This window comes from Pelodiscus sinensis, chromosome 6 (assembly GCF_049634645.1).
Source record: "Pelodiscus sinensis isolate JC-2024 chromosome 6, ASM4963464v1, whole genome shotgun sequence".
NCBI lineage: Eukaryota > Metazoa > Chordata > Testudines > Trionychidae > Pelodiscus > Pelodiscus sinensis.
Window position 1 is genome coordinate 125,925,523 of NC_134716.1, and position 19,111 is coordinate 125,944,633.

At 48.8% G+C, this 19,111-nt stretch overlaps 1 protein-coding gene across 3 annotated transcripts in view; it reads left to right on the plus strand.

Moving 5' to 3' along the window:
* Nucleotides 1–19,111, plus strand: part of TPGS2 (tubulin polyglutamylase complex subunit 2) — a 97,267-nt gene that overhangs the window by 9,483 nt on the left and 68,673 nt on the right. For all 3 annotated transcript variants that reach the window (XM_075932771.1, XM_025184607.2, XM_006122998.4), the window contains exons 2-6: nucleotides 712–791; nucleotides 9,373–9,460; nucleotides 13,351–13,482; nucleotides 15,277–15,390; nucleotides 15,880–16,040. In XM_075932771.1, the coding sequence (XP_075788886.1) occupies nucleotides 712–791; nucleotides 9,373–9,460; nucleotides 13,351–13,482; nucleotides 15,277–15,390; nucleotides 15,880–16,040 (575 nt within the window). The remainder of the gene's footprint in view (nucleotides 1–711; nucleotides 792–9,372; nucleotides 9,461–13,350; nucleotides 13,483–15,276; nucleotides 15,391–15,879; nucleotides 16,041–19,111) is intronic.

A 19,111-nucleotide genomic window follows, 5' to 3' on the forward strand; every position in this document is an offset into this window, starting at 1 on the left:
TATGTCCATGTTTAAACAGTACAACAGGGAAAACATTTAGTTTTTACAGGTGTGTGTTATTCTCCCAGCAAAATGACTAAGTACTATTCTTTTATTACCTACAGTTGGTTAATAACATAGTAAAAGCATCTTGATTGGCTAATAGATTAGACTGGTATCATTTGCTGCAAAGAGCCGGGGGGGGGAGGCACATTGAAGAGCCACTTGCAACTTGCAAGCCTCACTCTGAGTTTCACTGACTCCTTAAAATGAACCACTGACGAGCGTCCTTCTCTGTGCAGTGTTACCACATCACGGCAGCACTGCACAAACATCTCAAGTCAAGCAAAAAATACTTTCTCCAACTGAAACTACAGGATGTGTTTAGAGAGGCAGAATATAATGCTCTGACTTTGGGAGTGTGGCTAGGACCCCAGGGCTAACCCTCTGCTTTTGTGAAAATTGCCCTGGAGTCCTTTGAATCAAGTTCCTGATTCCTTGTCTTTAATATGTCTAAAGCAAAAGATGGCATCTTCAGCAGCACTACGCCCCCTTAATGTCCGGGCATTGGTTCAGTACTGACAAAGCACCACCTACACCCAGCATTCATTAGAGGTCTCCCCTTTAACTACACATCAGGCCTGACTCTGCTCATCAGACAAAACCAGAGGGATTGTACCACTTGGTGTCCCGTCTACAAGCTGTGCTCATGCTTTCCCTTCTCTTTTACAGAAACTTCTCCAGGAGTCACTGAGGTGACGTTTGTGGAAAAGGAGCCAGCCGAACGTCATTCTATTATTTCCTGGGAACAGGTGCGTAAGTTCATTATAGCACTGTCACGGGGAGCAGCGGGGGGGACTGGCTACTCAACGAGCTGTATATGGATACGGGATACTGAAGAGAACTGGCACATTTCACGTACAGCTCAGCCCACAGGTAAGAGAGACTGACTGAGGCCTGTGACACAAACTGAAGCAATGCTGTCTCCTTTTCTGGTAGTACTCTGGCTTCCAGTCCTACAACTTGCAGTTGCAGTGTTGTTGGGTCTCACAAGAGGAGAAGGCCAGTCATGCATTTAGATGGGAACCCTCTAAGGAAGCCTTGTGTTAGGGATGTGAATGGTTAACCAGTGGGGCTGGAGCTGCTCCCTGCCTGCCTTGGGCAGGGAGCTTCTCCAGCCCCATGGGGCCCTCCATAGGCAGGGGACTTCTCTGACCAGCCTGCTCGGAGCAGCCCCTGATTGTGGCAGACCTGGCCTGTCCTGGCCTGGCCTCCCCGGTGCAGACAGAGGCTGCTTTGACTGGCTGGCTGGAGCAGCCCTTGTCTGCGGTGTGAGAAGGGGGGGCGCGCCAGTCCAGCCATGGTGGGCGGGTGGGGACACTCCAGCCCAGTGAGGCTGCTTGCTCCCCCTTTATGTTTAGCTGGTTAACCGACTAACGTTTAACTGGCTAACCAATTAAACGGGATTTTACATCCCTAAGGGTATGTCTACACTACCCCGCTAGTTCGAACTAGAGGGGTAATGTAGGCAGACCGCACTTGCAAATGAAGCCCGGGATTTGAATTTCCTGGGCTTCATTTGCATAAGCGGGGCGCCGTCATTTTTAAATCCCCGCTCGTTTGAACCCCGTGCCGCGTGGCTACACGCGGCACGAACTAGGTAGCTCGAACTAGGCTTCCTAGTTCGAACTACCATTACTCCTCATTCCACGAGGAGTAACAGTAGTTCGAACTAGGAAGCCTAGTTCGAACTACCTAGTTCGTGCCGCGTGTAGCCACACGGCACGGGGTTCGAATGAGCGGGGATTTAAAAATGGCGGCGCCCCGCTTATGCAAATGAAGCCCGGGAAATTCAAATCCCGGGCTTCATTTGCAAGTGCGGTATGCCTACATTACCCTCCTAGTTCGAACTAGGAGGGTAGTGTAGACATACCCTCACTCAAGTGCGGCAGCGAATAGGGATGATGACTCAGTAGGTGGCTGTCCTTCTACATCAGCCTTGAAACTAAGCTCTAGCATGGTGGTAGGGGCCTCTGAGGTGTGGCTTGAGGTGCTGTCCTTCAGATCGGGTGTAAAATCAAGTGCTTTATGGCCATTTAAAGAGGGAGATTTGTAGTGCAAACAAGTCATTCAATGCCCCCATCTGTACTCCACTCATGAGTTTCTCTTCTCAACCTCAACTACCTACTACAGCCCCATATCTCCTCAGTCATCTTGGCAACCAATATCCAGCCTTCACCCCAGTCATAAATATAAAACACCCACATGCTATGCCTGGGGGAATTCTGTGCCAAAAATTTTTTTAATTTTAAATATTTTAAAGTTCTGAATATTTTATTTATCAGACTAACACAATATAATCACACCAATTTAAATTATTTTGGCAATTTATTTCAAAATACCTGCCAACTAGTATGTCTGTAACAATACAGATAGCAAAAAAGATTCAGGACATGTTTTTTGACAGATTCTTTACCAGGCATATTAATACAGAACTTTGAACCTCTAATCTGGCAACCCTAGGAAACAGGGTGCTGGATAAAAGATTTTGCCGGGCTAGGTAGGGTGCTGCGGGGTGTGAGCATGAGGGAGTAGAAGTGGGGCGCTTACTTGCCGCCCCACTGCTGGGGGCACGCACAGATCCGTGCTCCCTGCTGTTCCCAGGCACTGCTCTCTCCCCCCCACCTCCACTATGGGACAGGGGGGAAAGCCTCAGGGGAAGCAGCTGTTGTGTGCTGCTGTTCTCCCAGCTGGGTAGGAGGGGAAATGGCAGCATGCAGAGCCTCTTCCTCCTCCATATCACCGGTGTTCCCAGATCGGGGACGCGCAGATGACCTCAAAAGCAGTGTAAAGGCTTGAGGTAGTCAAGGGTAATGGAGGAGCTGAGGGAGGAGCCTGGGAGTGTGGGTGAGAGAACGTGGGGTCACTTGGCCCCACGGGCAGGACACTGTGAGGAAAGTAGCCTCTTGCCCTCCCTGTCTACTGCTGACTGCTATGGCTTGTTCTGGCACCCGAGCAGCCCCTGGTGGGTGAAAGACATAAGCACAGCTCCTCTCTGGCAAAATGTGTTTTCTGTGGAGAAAAAAAAATCTGGCGGGGGGGGTGGGGAAGACATGATTTCTTCATGTGCACAATGGGGCAGAATTCCCCCAGGAGTAAAATCCATAGAGGTTTCACTTCCGTCATATCTACATAAAAATAGTAACCCTACGTACCTGTGGGCTACCCCTCCACCTATCTGTTCCTAAGGCTTACAGAAAAACATCTCTCGCAGTCACCATTTGCAGTGGAACACCAGGCCCCACTTACTTATACCCACCAGTATGGAAGCCAGGACAGAGCTACATATCGTGTAATTACAGAAGCCGCATCAACCCTACATCCCGCATCATCCATAGGCATGACCGTGTAAGCAGCAGTCAGAGTCAGAAATAAGGCAGGGGTGGGAAACCTTAGGCCTGGGGCCAGATGCAGCCCCCGGCTTGCCTGGATCTGGACCCTGAGGCTCCACGTTGGGGAACATGCGCTGGCACTCCAGCCCCCCTGCCACCCACCCACAGGGCTGGAGTGCACAGAATCTACTAGCCTGGGTCCCCATGGGCTCTGGTGTGCGAGGGGAACGTGGGGAGTGTCTTTCTTCTTCTCAGTCAGGGGCTTCTCACTTTCCTCCTACTTGTGTGCAGCTCCCAACTGATTTTTCATTTGGTCCCTGACCCAGAAAAGCTTCCCCACCCCTGCCTTATCTGATTCTTTCCCTTACTTTTTACCAGTTGCTCTGCAGGGATCTGAAATCTACCACCTGTAATTCAAAGTTAACACATGTCCTTTTGTGTGGGAATACAAATAAGCTGTAGAGTTTGATCTCTTGGAATAAGAACTGAGATCTCTCAAGGTGCCCAGTGCGCTGAATTCCCTTATAGTCGTCAGTGGGAGCTGAGAGTTCTTTAGCCCACACAGGCAGCACTCAGCACCTGGCAGAATCTGGTTCTTAGGGATGAACTTTCAGCTCTCATCCTTCTCAGCCACATCGCCCTTAATTGCTTTAGTGCAAATAAATGTTTTTAGGCGGTTAGTGTACCTTTTTGTTTTGTTTTCACAACCACTGGGTGGCGCTGCTTCCCAGTTTAATGGAGTGGAAACAATTCACTCCTAGACTTTAGAGAGAATATTAAACTTGAAACCAGGTTCCATTACATGCCCTGTTTTTAGCTCCCATTATAACGTAGGCTAAGAAAGATGGGTTGTCCTGAAATTTAGCAGCATCCGAAACATCGAGGAAAAAAATTCTGCAAAATCGTGCAGAAAGTTGGCCAACGATTGAATTATAGCTCACTAAAAAACCAAAAACCTTGACTATGTGCCCACTCAATCAGAGCTCCATAGGTAAGGCTGGGGCCGGGGAGGAATAGTGAAAGAGGAAGTGGGATGTCGCAGGTGACCTACGTAAGAGCTAGGCACATCACAGCCCTTGCCCTCCAGGGAGCACAAAGACTACTCTCTCTGGACTGCTCCAAGAGGGGTGAGGAGACGCAGAGCAGCAGCTCCATAGCAGGGTAAGCACACAGGGATACATTTGTAAACACCCCCTTCTCCTCCCCCCGAAAGGGACACAGCAGAGGACATGCATAGGGAGTTCCAAGAAGCATTTAGGATCAAAAGCTATAATGGAGGATTGTTCTCCAGCGCATTCTCTTCTGTAAGACGTATAATTTCCTGATAAATCAGATGTACAATTCTGTCCCTGCAATTTACGAACTGTTCTCAACGGGCCTAAGTTGGGATCTGCTGTGACCACTGGTGCAAATGGGCTGTAAAGCCAGCAGAGGCATCTGCTTGAGAATTCCCCATGGACAGTGCAGACATGGAGAGTGTGACCAAAGCATCTCTGCACTGGGGATAACCCCAGCTTCCAGGCCAGTTTTAGAGCCTTCAGCAGTTGGGTTATACCAGCCTGAAGTGGTAGTAACTTACGTGGAGAGGCAAATTGGACGATGGCCATCTCCACTGTTAGGGAACCATATCAACATGGCATCTGTCTCCTTCTCCCCCGACTCAGGTGTCACGTGGAGTGAGCTCTGTGCCTTTTTGTGTTGAGGGTCCTGTCTGTAGAGCCCATGGATGTAATTTCTATTAACAGCTATAGGATTGTTCTCAGTAAGCGACTACTGCATTATTAGCTTGAGTTAACTGCCATATGTAAAATCTTCTGTTTTATGTGGGAATACAAGGTGAGCACCATAACCTTGCCAGCTGATATATCCCCACTGCCCTAGAAGGACACGGGCATGAAACATGTTTTTTCTAGGTAACTTTGGGATCTCACAGATAATAAATACAGGTATGAAAATCTCATCAAATATTGGGCATCTTGGTTTTGTCATTTATGGGGCTGGCAAGTGCCACTCTAGAAAGCACCAGATGATCTGGGTGCATGCAGCTGGATGAAGTGGTTTTGGGCATATAACTTATCTGACCTCTGTTTTAAGAAGACAGCTGTTTGAAATTACAACCACTTATGACTGAAAGTAACTTGACTGATGAGCCAGTCTTCTCCCACCCTCCTGGAGAACATTGGACAATATCCAGGATCCCAAATGGGGCCATATACTGCGCTGGTATAGAAACTTCCATGATTGTCATTAGAGTTTAGACTGAGGTGGGCAGTAATTTTTGATGGGCGGGCCACTCCAAGTATTTAGAAGGTGGTCAAGGGCCACACTCTTCCATATTAATGGGATGGAGATTGGGTACAGAAGGGAGCTTGGGATAAGGGGGAGAGTTTAGGTGAAGGAGGCATTTGTGATCTGGGGCACTGGACTGGAGTACAGGGGGTGGCATTGTGACCTAGGGCAGGGAAATGGGTACAGGAGGGGGTGCATGGGTTTGGGTTGTGAGCTAAAGCTGAAGGGGTCTGTGATCTGGGGCAGGGGATTGGGGTGCCAGATCTGGGAGGGAATGTGGGTGTAGGAGCGGGCAGAGGATTTGGGTATGTGGGGTGGGGGGCAGAGGGTTGAGGGAGGGAGAGGCTGGGGTGCCAGAGGCAGGGTCTGGCCAGGAGACTTACCAACCAGCAACCCGTTCCTGAATCAGCCTCCCTGCCAGCCAGTGTTCCCTCTAAGCTTCAGGGCAGCGCAGCTTTGCAGGTGATTAATCAGCCCCGCCCAGTCCATCAGCTGCTTGCAGGGAGCCCTGAGCCTCTGACTGGGCGGGGCCGATTAATCACCTATGAAGCTGGGCACACTGCTGTCTAGCCAGAAACCGGCCAATGTGATTGTGCTGGGGGTGGGAACAGCTCCTAAAGCTTCCCCCCTCCACTCCAGACTAGGGATGTTAAGGACTAGCCGACTATCCAATAAGCAAATGCTTATCAGATAGTCAGTCGACTAGTCGATTTCCCCCCTCCCTTCCCGCTGCCGCTATGAGATAGAGGCAGCAAAGGGGGGAAAGAGGAGCACTTCAAAGCAGCAGCACCGCACAGCTGATCCCTGTCTCAGCTGTGCGGCTGCCCCTTTGAAACACCACATTCCTCCTCTGGGGGCTCTTGTACATTTCAAAGGAGGAATGCGGAAGTGCCTATTGACTAGTCAAGTAGTGGATGGAAATTCCATCGACTAGTCAACTAGTAAAATAACCAATCGTTAACATCCCTACTCTGGACTCTCAGTTTTGAAAGTGAGACTGCCCCACAGCCGCGTTTCTGAGCAGCATGCGGGTGGGGCAAGACAAGCAGGGAGCCTGCATAGGGCTCCCTGCAGCATCCATGGGCCAGATCCGGTGGCTTGGTGGGCCGGATTCAGCCCACGGGTCATATTTTGCCAAGGTCTGGTTTAGACCTATCCTCTGGAGAAGGCAATGAAGGGGCATTAGCTGAGGGAGTTTCTAAAATGCAGGTAAAAAGAGAGAGAATGTGACTGGAAACACAGGTGCCAATTGATATATTCCCTTGGAAGAGGTGGGTTCAAGACAGCAGGTCTATCCAGAAACCTCTTATCTCTTGCCATGAATCACTAGAGTCCTGGTTTTTGTCTGTCTCAGGAGAATAAGGCCACTGATGTCGATGGAGCTGTTTTCATGTACAAGTGTATTAATAGAAAAATACAATTAACTGATTAAACAGGTTTTTAAGATTGACACAGTGTGGCATGTCAATACTTGTATTCCGTTGAGGTTCTGTAGCACATCAATCATCTCCACACAGCCAGCCTCCTTCATGGTTTTAATCCACATCCTCCCTCTTGCAACTAGCGTTACAAAGTCAGAGCTCATGAAGCTGCATGTAAAATTACAAATGCTTAGCTCTGCAAAGAGCCTGCCAAACAAAGGCACATCTGTTACAGACGCTTGGAAAATGTAAAGCACTCCTGTATGATTTGGAATTCTCGAGCAACTCTGCCCAGCAGCTTTCCTTTCCCTTTGGTATCACGTGACAGGTGAGTTCTTCTCAACACCAAGATGTCTTCTCCTTGGTACCTGCTGCCAATGGAGGCATTTTCAGAAGGTTTTGGAAAAGCCGCTATGCCAAGGACCAATTTGCTGATCATAGAGTTTTAGGCCAGAAAGGGTCACCCGATTATCCAGTCCGAACACCTGTGTACCACAGGCCACCAGCATACCCGCACACTAAACCCAACAACCAAAGTGAGATCCAGAAGGCATTGTCGCCCACAGGAGATTAGATCTTATGACAGAGATTCAGAAGCACCAAGACGCACCAGTGCCAGAGGCACTCACAACAGCAGGGAAACGATAAGTGAGATGCTCTCAGATAATCCTGGCCAGTGACCCGGACCTGCACACTGCAGTGGAAGGCAAAATACCCCAAGATCACTGCTGGTCTGACCAGGGCAAGGAATTCCTTCCCCACCCACACTTGCCAGTCAGTTAAACCCTGAGCACGTGAACCAGAACCCTCCAGCCAAGTGCCTGATAATGGTGTGAGACATGAATAATATCATAGCCACGAACTGTACGGTGTTGCAGATCATATCGACAAGCAGCAAACCAAGCATGTATGGGCCACAGGAGCAGTCGGCTGTGGGGAGCAAATGGATGCAGGCCACGTGCAGGTTGGAGAGCGAGCATCATTGATAGTCTAGCTGTGGACATATGGAGGAACCTCCTTCTAGTTCTGACCAGCTGCAGTGCTGGAGCCTGGGAATCTATTAGCGAGACCCACATCCAGCAGAGTCAATGTGCATCTGACCCACAATCCGCTCGCTGTCTTTTATGTGTATCTGCATCTGTGCCCGCAGCAGCAAGCCTTCTCACGAGGGCTAGCAAGCCGTGCTGTCAGGCCGGGCCATGGTGGGGATGCTAGTACTGGCTGAAGGGCTCGAGCTGCCTGGTGAGGGGGTGCTGAACAGTGCCAATGCCAGTCGGCTGTTCAGCCCAAGCCACCGGGTGCACCCTCCGGGCTGCCCAGCCAAGAACCGTGGGCCAGCCACCATCGGTGATAGAGTCCTGCATAGTTGTATCCACATCTGATCCCATGTCCGCAGATGTCCACATCCATAGATATGAGGTGGATATCGGCGGATATGCAGGGCTCTAGTGATCGTAAGTAGCTTCATGCAGCATCTTTCCTTGGCTCATTAAAACTGGCTCCCAATGTGAATCTTTGTGGTTTTCAAATCCATGTCATGCACTTAGTGTTAGTATCGAAAATAGGAGTGGAATTTACTGTCTAAAGGCCCGATCCCACATAGTGCCTGCATTGAGCATAGCCTCATTGATGTCCGTAGGGCTTCTCATAGGTGTAAGTACTAAGCTCAGCAGTAAGTGTTTGCAGGGTTGGACCCCCTATATGTACATGAACACTCTCGGATGGGATGTCGGATGTGCTTGCCTGCATGTGCCTATTACACTTCAATGACTGAAAGTCTGTGAAGGAGAGAAGTCTCAATACTACTGCAGGTTCTGTAGATCAAATGGAAGAGGTTGGTTAGTTGGTTTGGTCTCATTGCTGGCAAAGCTCTGTCCCGCACGAAGCCGTGAATGTGCATTAGCTGATGACTTGGAGTCCGTGATTTGGGAGTGTGAATTCATTACTCAAGTTGCCACATCATGAAAATTGTGGAACACACCTAAAATATCCCTTTATTCACAATAGCTAAATTGGCAAACCAATTGCATGAAATTGCCGCAAAGGTGCCTTTCAAGTTTCTTGGATCTATTTCCAAAACCAGGTTCTTTGTGAAAGAAAGAACCTGGTTTTGGAAATAGATCCAAGAAACTTGAAAGCATCTCTCCAATGATGTGATTTAAGTTGTGTGGGGGCTCAGTGAGATCTTTGGTGATGAACATTCCTGTCTCAGTGGAGAGTTAGCTATCTGGGGCAAAGCAGGCTCTCCCTCTTCCCTTTCATAGCATTTAGGGGCATGTTTGTGATTACAGAAAAACTCCTGTGTGCTGCCAGAGGATTTGAAGAATTTCTACCTAATGAGTGATGGCTTCCACATGACCTGGAGTGTGAAGTTTGATGGTAAGTCTTTCTGTGTCTTTCCCTTAGCTTAAAATCCTTTGGGGTAAAATTTCCATTTTTTCTGTGCATTCCCCGCGACAGCTGCAATCCCTTCCTCTCAATTTGATCACTGCTTAACAGAATCCTTCATTTGGTTTGAGCTACGTTAGAGGAGCAAAATCATTTTAAATGAAAAATAACCACTCTGCCTTTTAGCCAGCTGTTTTTGGATAGTTCAGTAAGGGTATGTCTACACTACAAAGTTAATTCAAACTAATAGACGTTAGTTCGAATTAACTTTGATAGGCGCTACACAAGTGCTCCGCTAGTTCGAACTTAATTCGAACTAGCGGAGCGCTTAGTTCGAACTAGGTAAACCTCATTCTACGAGGACTAAGCCTAGTTCAAACTTACTAGTTCGAATTAAGGGGTGTGTAGCCCCTTAATTCGAACTAGTTGGAGGCTAGCCCTCCCCAGCTTTCCCTGGTGGCCACTCTGGCCAACACCAGGGAAACTCTATTGCCCCTCTCCCGGCCCCAGACCCCTTAAAGGGGCACGGGCTGGCTACGATGCCCGTGCCAGGTGCAAGCCTGCCAGAACCCAGCCAGCAGACCCTGCACCTGACACGGCTCGAGCCAGCCACCCGATGCCCCCCAGCCCTCCCCCTCTTCCCGGGACCAGGCTGGCGGCTCCCGGGAGGTGGGTCCACGACCTCCACACTAGGCACAGGAAAGTGGCCGTCTAGGGCAGGAGAGCTGCCAGCCTGGCCACCCAGGACCAGGTGTGCATGAAAATCAAGATGGTCCACTGAGACCCCCGACCCTGAGCTTACAATGGCCGTACAAAGGTCCATCTAGCCCAGTAGCCTGTCTGCCGACAGCGGCCAACCCTAGAGACCCTGGAGGGGATGGACCGAAGACAGTGACCAAGCCATTTGTCTCGTGCCATCCCTCTCCAGCCTTCCACAAACTTTGGACAGGGACACCACTCCTACCCCCTGGCTAATACCACTCCATGGACCCAACCTCCATGAATTGATCTTACTTCTCTTTAAACTCTGTTCTAGTTCTAGCCTTCACAGCCTCCTGCAGCAAGGAGTTCCACAGGTTGACTCTTTGCTTTGTGAAGAACAACTTTCTGTTACTAGTTTGAAGCCTGCTACCCATTCCTTTCCTTTGGTGTCCTCTAGTCCTTCTATTATGGGAACTAATGAAGAACTTTTCTTGATCCACCCCACTCATGCTTTTATAGACCTCTATCCTATTCCCCCTCAGTCTCCTCTTTTCTAAACTGAATAGTCCCAGTCTCTTTAGCCTCTCTTCATATGAGACCTGTTCCAAACCTCTGATCATTTTAGTTGCCCTCCCCTCTCCCAGCCTCTCTCTTCCCCTCTCCCACCTCCTTTTCCCAGTCTCCCCGAATTTTGTTCAATAAAGAGAGATTCTATTTTTGACCACACGTTTTCTTTATTTTGTACATCAGGAAGGGGGGCTAGGGAAGGGTAAGTGGAAGGAGGTGAGAGAGGAATGGGGTACGAGCCCCCGATGGGGAGGACTGGGCTGGCTCTGCGGGCTTCTGGGGGTGGAAGCTCTCCTGCAGCCCCCCAGTTGCCCCCTCTCCCCAGATGGCAGCCTGCGGCAAGTGCAGCCGGTCTGATGGCCGAGTGCTGTGATGTGCCCAGTGTGGACACTCAGGGCAATCCAAGCCAGGACTGCTTTGCAAGCGGGGCACCCCTGAGAACTGTCTGTCTGGGGTGGGGGTCGGGTCCTTTTAAGCACAGCCCTCGGCTAGCCTGAGACAGCAGCTCCACGCTCTAAGTCCTCATCTGATGCCCTGCTGGCACTGCTTCCGGCCATCCTTAACCCCGGTTCAGGGTCCACTTAATGTGGACATGCTAGTTCAAATTAGCAAAATGCTAATTCGAACTAGTTTTTAGTTCTAGATGCGTTAGTTCGAATTAGCTTAGTTCGAATTAACTAATTCGAACTAAGTTAGTTCGAATTAACGCTGTAGTGTAGACATACCCTTACTGATGTATAAAACTACCCTCTAGCAAAGTCCAAAGTGCTATGGAATCAAAAGCCAACACAAGTTGATAAAAGTTGAACAGCCACCTGAATTTCTGTGCATGATACATCAGGCTTAAGCCTACGATCCATGCACATGCAGGATTTCCATGTGAGAACTTATTTTGCTAGGATCAGGTCTATTTTTGATCACCTAAATGCCAGTGTGTACTATCCAAATCCAAACATACCCATCATCAAATGGATGAGTACACAGGTTGGACTTCAATCTGCAATTTTTGTCTACAGGTTGGACCTCCCTGGTCCGGCACCCTCGGCACCTCAGCAGTCCCAGACCAGGGAGTCTGCCAGACCAGGGGAGATCAAGGCTCCCCTGCTGGCTGCCTCTCCATTGACTCATCTCCCTGGGGCTCCCTGCTGGCCTCGCTCGGGCTCCCCACCCTGCTGCCTGCCTGCTGTCACTGGGGTTCCCGCTGCCACTGGGGTTCCCCGGGGTTCCTTTGCTGGTCTGCCCGGCTGCCACCAACCCCACTGTGTCCAGGGATTCCCAGGCTTTTCCGGCTGAGGCTGCCCGGCCACCACTGGCCCCGCTGCCTCTGGGGGATTCCCCAGGTTTCTTCAGCCTGGGGCTGCCTGGCCATTGCCGGCCTTACTGCCTCTGGGGGTTCCTGGCTGAAGCTGCCCAGCTGCCGCCGCCTGGCTCCACTGCCGCCAGGAGTTTCCAGAGGTTCCTCAGCCGGGGCCGCTGAGCTGGCTTCACTACTATCGGGGTTTCCCCAGCTAGGTGGGGGTTCCCCAGCCCTCACCAGGCCCCCGCTGATACTGAGGTTCCTGACTCAGTCTCTGCTGGCCTAGATGGGAATCTCCAGCCCCCACATTCTCCCAGCTGGCTCACGCTCCCAGCCTCCGGGGCTCTTTGGTCCAGCAACATCTGTAGCCCTGCTGGACCACGGATGTTTCCAGACCAGATAATCCCAGATTTGGGAGGTTTAACCTGTAGTACTTACTCAGCTCAGAGGGACCATCTTGCTATCAGTTGGCTTCCTGCTTCTTACACTCTTCAGATTTCCATCTGGTTTGACAGAGGCAGGAGGGGGGTCAAAGAACTTTGCAAAGGTTGTGCCCCATGCAGTATCTATGCCCAGGAGACAAGAGCCCTTGCTGCCATTATGATACTGGGAAATTTTAACAATGAACAGCATTTGAATGAAGGGCCTGATCCTAGTCCCATTGGGCGCAGTGGAAGCTTTAACACAGACTTCCGTGCTAGCAGGTACAAACACCAGGCTTCGTTCTGATCTCACGTCAGTGTAACCCCATTGACTTCAGTGGAGTTACTCCAGCGTAAGTGTTAGCCAGACTGGGCTCATCTGTGCCCGGCAGGAACAAGAGCCTCTGAAACAGGCATTTGGCCACCTCAAAATTGGATTGTTGCAAGGCACTCCCGCAGAAGGCTGCTAGCTTCAGCTGGTGCAAGCAGAAAGTGCTGATCTCCTTGGGAAACGGAGTCTGCAGCACCCGCTTGGCCCGCTGGGTGGTCCAAATGGGAATTCGAGCTGTGGTGAACCATAGAGCCCTGACTAGGTTTAACACTTCAGCACCTGACCAACAGTCCCCCTGGCCCTCTTCCAGGTGGCTACAGCTGCCGTCAGCACCAGGCGTGAGCTGGACCTTCCTCAGCTGCTGCCTTGGTGGTCTCTCTGAGACGGTCTCAGCTTTGCTCCCCCAGAGTCTGCATCTGGCAAACCTGCAGTCCTGCTGCAATGCCCATTTCTCCTTCTCGCCTTTCACAAAATACATGGGGGGGGTGACAAAACAAAAAGATCTCCTCTGCTGTGCTGTCAAGGGGGTGTATTAATGATCTCTCTTGTCACTGCACTGCAGATAACCCCATGCCACTGGGCTCCATGATGATTAACAGCATCTCCAAGCTATGTCGCCTCGTCGGATCATCGGCATATGCTCTACCCAGTGCTCCAACCCTTGCTGACCTGGAAGATGATACGGATGAGGAAGGTCTGGTCCTCTTTGCAGCAGATGGGATGGTACACCCATGCAGCTTTTCCTCCTTCATTCTCCAGGATAGGGATGAGCTGCATTTCTGCATAATAGGCCAACTGGCATTTTGCTAGCACAGGTAGAGAGGTCAGAGGTCACTCTGAATGAGATCCAATTTGTTCTGCTCCAGAGAAAGAATGGACTGGATACTTACAGTCCACCTGGTATCATTACTCTACCTCCTCACCAGTGTGGTCTACGCTCCTTTCCCAACTCAACTGCTCCCTGTGCTTTGTTTTTCCCGGTCTTAAATTGTTACCTAGGGCCTCCTCTTTTCATTCGGCTTGGAAAAAGCTGGTATATTTACAATATAATATCAACAACCATTGGCAATAACTGTCATGGTGGTGGAAAGGCCCTTTGGATACACTGATTTTGAATGCAGCTCTTCAGAGCTAGAAATGTCACTGGACGACATATACTGACACAAGAGGCAGCAGGGGAAATGCATCTGGATGTGTTAGGCATTTGGCAATTAAAAGGATCCATTCCCTTCCCCTAACAGCTTGCAGTCTAACTCGATGCAATAAGCGAGACCAACAGGATGTGGGATCATGCTGGGTCTTTGCAGAAAAAATAATAAAATGTACAAATTGCTATGTGATTTCTGTGGCTCCTTCTCTGCTTATCAGGCACTCCTGTCCTTTAGCTAGTAGAGATGTTGCCCAAGTCCTGCTGTAATTCTAAGCCTCTTGCTATTCAAAAGAAACAGACCAAATTCAGCTCTCACTTACCCACATGCAACTCCACTGAACTTGCAAGACACGTGTGAGAGCACATTATATCCCAAAAGGAGTTTTACCTTTGACTTTAATGAGAAGCTGCCATCCAAAAACCATTTGCTTTCCCATGGTAGACTCTATTAATGTATATCTATTTTCTTTTATTACAGGAAAAATTCTATTCTTTCTAAACTATGTATTTGTTCTCATTCCAACTTACTTATGAGATTGAATCACAAAAACCATAATGGTTAATTGCTTTTGGGGGAAGAAGGGATTGGCCATCGTTGCTTAATGAGTAATGTTCACAACATGATGAATAATTCTAGTGAGGATTTTAAAACAGCTATTCCAAAACGATCCCCATGTCAGCTGGTTTTCAATGGTTTAAATACACGTGCATTACTGTTTTATCTACCAGACCTTAAGCCCTAGTTTCTAAGAAAGATTGTCTGGCTTTGCAATAAGGTTAATGAACATCTAAGTTCTGTGAACTGCAGGTGCATTTTTGTGCAGGCATCTTCAAGAGGTATCCATAGGTGTTTATATATAAGCAGAACTACAATACAGTGATTGTCATAAAACTAAAAATACTGCTTATGGTGCCTTTTCATTCCATTGTTTTGAACTTTCTCTCTCTCCATTTTAAGTTGGCAATAATTTGATTTCTTATAATAATTAATAACTGTTAATTTACCAATTAAAAGTGAATCCTTCCAAGGGTGCATCTACACAGCACCCTAAACTCAAAATAAGATACGCAATTGGCACTACACAAATTGTGTATCGTACCACAAGTTATGGGCCAGCTTTTCAAACATGCCTCTACAGTAGCACCCATAAGTGTACCATGGGCATGAGTTTGTGTATTTGAACAAACAGTTTGGGTCCCCCTCCGATCTTCAATGCTTGAGTTGTGTGTGCACACATGAAGTTGAGGGCCTGGTGCATGTAAACAGCTCTCCACGTAGTATATGCAGCCACTGGTCAGTGAAGGTGGACTGTAAGCCTCTTTTGTGTCTTTTTAAAGGTAATGAAGACCAGCCAGAAAAGCCTCATTTTGACCCTCGTAGCCTGATATTTGAATTAGACGCATGCAATGGGAACGGGAAAGTTTGCCTTGTTTATAAGCACACCAAACCAGGTAAAGACTAAACAGAGCACAGTTAATGGCTTATGATAAATGGCTGCATTTGGTTATCTCTTACTCTTCTGAACTTACATGCAATTTTGAGTGAAATCTTGGCTGCATTGATTTCATAAGGTAGAATTCCCACTGACTTCATTTGGAGCCAGGATTTCCCCCTTGGCATTGAACAGATGAGCCCACATGATAATTCTGTGCCATTTCTAGCTGCCTAAAATGTCTGCACAGGGACTAGTTGATGAGCACACCCCAAATCAGTAACAGAGCTGGAAATGGAACCTAGAAGTCAGGACTTTGGGGTCCCAGGCTATAACCACTAGACCATGCTGCCTTAGGACACATTGGGCCCTACCCCTTTGGAAGAGCCATCCTACACTATCCAAAGTATCACAACATCACTGCAGGTCTCCAGATGAACCCAGCTGAGACCTTATCCTTCCACTTCAAAACAGTGCTACAGTTTATGTTCCTTTCTTTCAATTCCAGTGGTCACCCCAGACACGGAGATTTGGTTTCTGGACAGAGCTCTGTACTGGCATTTCCTGACGGACACCTTCACTGCCTACTATCGACTGCTGATCACTCACCTGGGCCTCCCGCAATGGCAGTATGCCTTTACCAGCTACGGCATCAGCCCCCAGGCTAAGGTAGGCGAGTGGCAGCCTTACTAGGACTCTGCAGTGAGTCTGAACGGAAGCTTTCTCAAGGGCAGTGTGGAGAGCCACCTGGCTCAGCAACGAGCAGAGGTTCTCGGCAAGCCAGGTAATCCTCCACAGGCATCAGAGTGGGGGTGTAAGTGGTGTGTATTAGATCAGGAGGACTAGCCAGAGCCGGGCTGTCGAGCAGTTGGCAGAGGCACCACGTTAATGTGGTTATTATTATGCAGATGGAGCTCTCCCCACTGGTGACTGTGCAGGGGGACACGGCTGTCTACGCACAAGACCAACCCAGATCACAGGTCTGAACGTGGTGGGAAGGCAAGGGCTAAATGCCCCCTTTCCTTACTAGACTGTATCCCCCTCCCCAACTGCAGAGAGCAAGTGGAGCAGGGAGGCCCCCTTGCACACAGGACAGCAGAGCTAACCATACACGAGTGCGGAACACGCTGCACCTTGCAAAAGGTGGCAACAAAGTACTGTCCTGCTGTCCCAAAACATGGTGCCGGAGTGAGAGTCCCAGTATCCCCCCCGGGCTGCTCCTGGCGTGGTGCTGCTCCTTGCTCAGGGCTAGGCATAAAAGCACAATCTGCTTCCAGCCTGTTCTCTTCACTGCTGCTCCCTTCTGAGTGCCAGGTCTCTGTATTTATAGCCTCCTGCCTTGCCTGTGAATTTCTGATTGGGCTTTCTGTCCCAGCTTGCTCATTACTCCACCCTCTGCCCTGTGGGAGACAACAACACTTAAACCTGAGCGCTGCTCCACGCTGGCAGGACCTTTGCTCCCTGCTGCGTGTAGTGGATCAGAAGGTCCTTATTTTTAATCACAAACTGCAGACTTGCTACCAGCAAATTGACATTCCCTGATGGTAAGCATGTGAGACAGCCCTCTGAAGCCAGAGCAAGTTTCAGCCTAGTGAGAACTGATTAGGCCCCCAGCATTTCTGATTTCTTCCCCATCATGCTGTGCTCTAAATAGAACCTACCTGATTGATCCAGGCTCTGCGGATTGTCCTCTAGCAATAGCTTTTCCAGCACACTACTGCATATATTTACTAACCCTGGTGTGAAAGGGTTCCCCAGGCACTCCCTAATCAATCAATTTCCTCCTAGGTTAGATTATATCCTGCTGCCTTTACCTGATTCCAGTGGTGCAAGGTTGTCTGCACTGGCATCATCATCTGAAAAGGGCTCTCAGGGGGAAATAACTGGAGACGGTCCCCTTATACAGTATTTAGCTCTACCACCCTTTAGTGTGTGTATTGACGCTGTTTATCTTGTTCAGCGCTATGCTGTGCACTGGAACAGGAGTGGTTTGAGGCGGGGTTGTGCCTAATAACCCAACCCTGGCTTCATGAGCCAGCTGGCTCTCATAGAAAATGTGTCAGAGGGATAGCTGTGTTTGTCTGTAACTTGAAAAACAACAATCTTCTGTGGCAACTTAGAAGCTAACAAAAATGGCAGCGCCCGACAAGATGCAAATGAAGCCTGGGATATTTAAATCCCAGGCTTCATTTGCAACTTCGAATGCCTACATTAGCCACCCTAGTTCGAACTAGGGTGGCAGTGTAGACATACCCTAACTGAAGAAACTTGAAAAACGAATAGAGTAGCAGCACCTTGAAGACTAACAGAACATGTAGATGGTATCATGAGCTTTTGTGGGCAAAACCCACTTCTTCAGATGAATTGAGTATTAAAAGTCCATATCCAAAAAAAAATAGGGGGAAGGAAGGGATAAAGATAGTGAATTAGAGTGTTCAAGTTACAAGAAGCTGATAGAGGAGGTGCAAATTGTTCTTAGGTACCCATTGTTTAGTTGGTTAAGTCATTAGGATATGGAAGGTAGTGTGCTAGCCAGGTAATATCTTTATTCATACCTTTTTGATGGCTCCCAAACTTGTAAATGATGCTAAGTTCCAGCTCTTCCCTTTATATTTGTTCAGAGGGGTAGCTGAGTTAGTCTGTAAGGGTATGTCTGTACTCGCACCCTTTCGAGAGAGGGATGCAAATGCAGCTGAGAGAAATTGCAAATGAAGCGTGGATTTGAATTTCCCGTGCTTCATTTGCATAATTGCGGACCGCCGCTATTTTGAAATACCCTATTTCGAAATAATTTCAAAGTAGCGGCGGTCTGCAATTATGCAAATGAAGCGTGGGAAATTCAAATCCACGCTTCATTTGCAATTTTGCTCAGCTGCATTTGCATCCCTCTCTTGAAAGAGGGTGCAAGTACAGACATACTCTCTATATTTTTAGTTAGATAGGGTATCGTGGGCAAAACCCACTTCACCAGATAAGCTGAAGAGGAATAACAGAAACCCGGAATTTATAACCAAAACAAAAGTTACCTGCCAGTTGTAGGACCAGTGGTAATGCGACTAATTAAGTGGGCGGGAAGCATCCCATACTTCGTTTTTGATGTAAAAATGCGGCATTAGATGCAGAAAACGCTAGAAAATGTGGAAAACAGAAAAGTAGAAGACAGGAGTGTGCATTGCAGAGTGAAACTTCCCAGTGGCAACAAGATAATGCGGATGGTACAGTCCTCAAACCAGGCAGAAGAGAAGTGAACACAAGGTCTGAGTGGAAGTTTGCACTACTGAACCTGCACTGTGAGAAGGGCTTTGGAGGCTTTTTATTTCACAGGAGCGGCCCAGCCATTCTAGCCATGCTTGTTTGGCAAATTGCACTGCAAAGTAGTATTAATCGCTTGCTGCTTCTCTGAAGCCAAATAAATTAGGCCTGTTTCCCTTCTCCCTTCCATTGATATAAATCAGGAGTAACTAACTCCCTAATGTCTGCCGAGTTACACCTAGGGAAAACGAGGAGAATCAGGTTCCTCTTCTGGCCTTTACCTGCACAGTGGGCCGATCCAGACATCTCTGTACCTTGGGAAGGTTATATCACAATCCTCATTCTGCGGTTACAAACCATCTCTGCTATAAAGCTCTTTGCAGAAAACCGTGTGAGCTGACACACAGACCAACACAGGCTCCTGACAGCAGGAGCTTGGTGTATGTTTAAAATGTTCCAAACTTGATTCTTGGGGTTTCCCCCCAAGT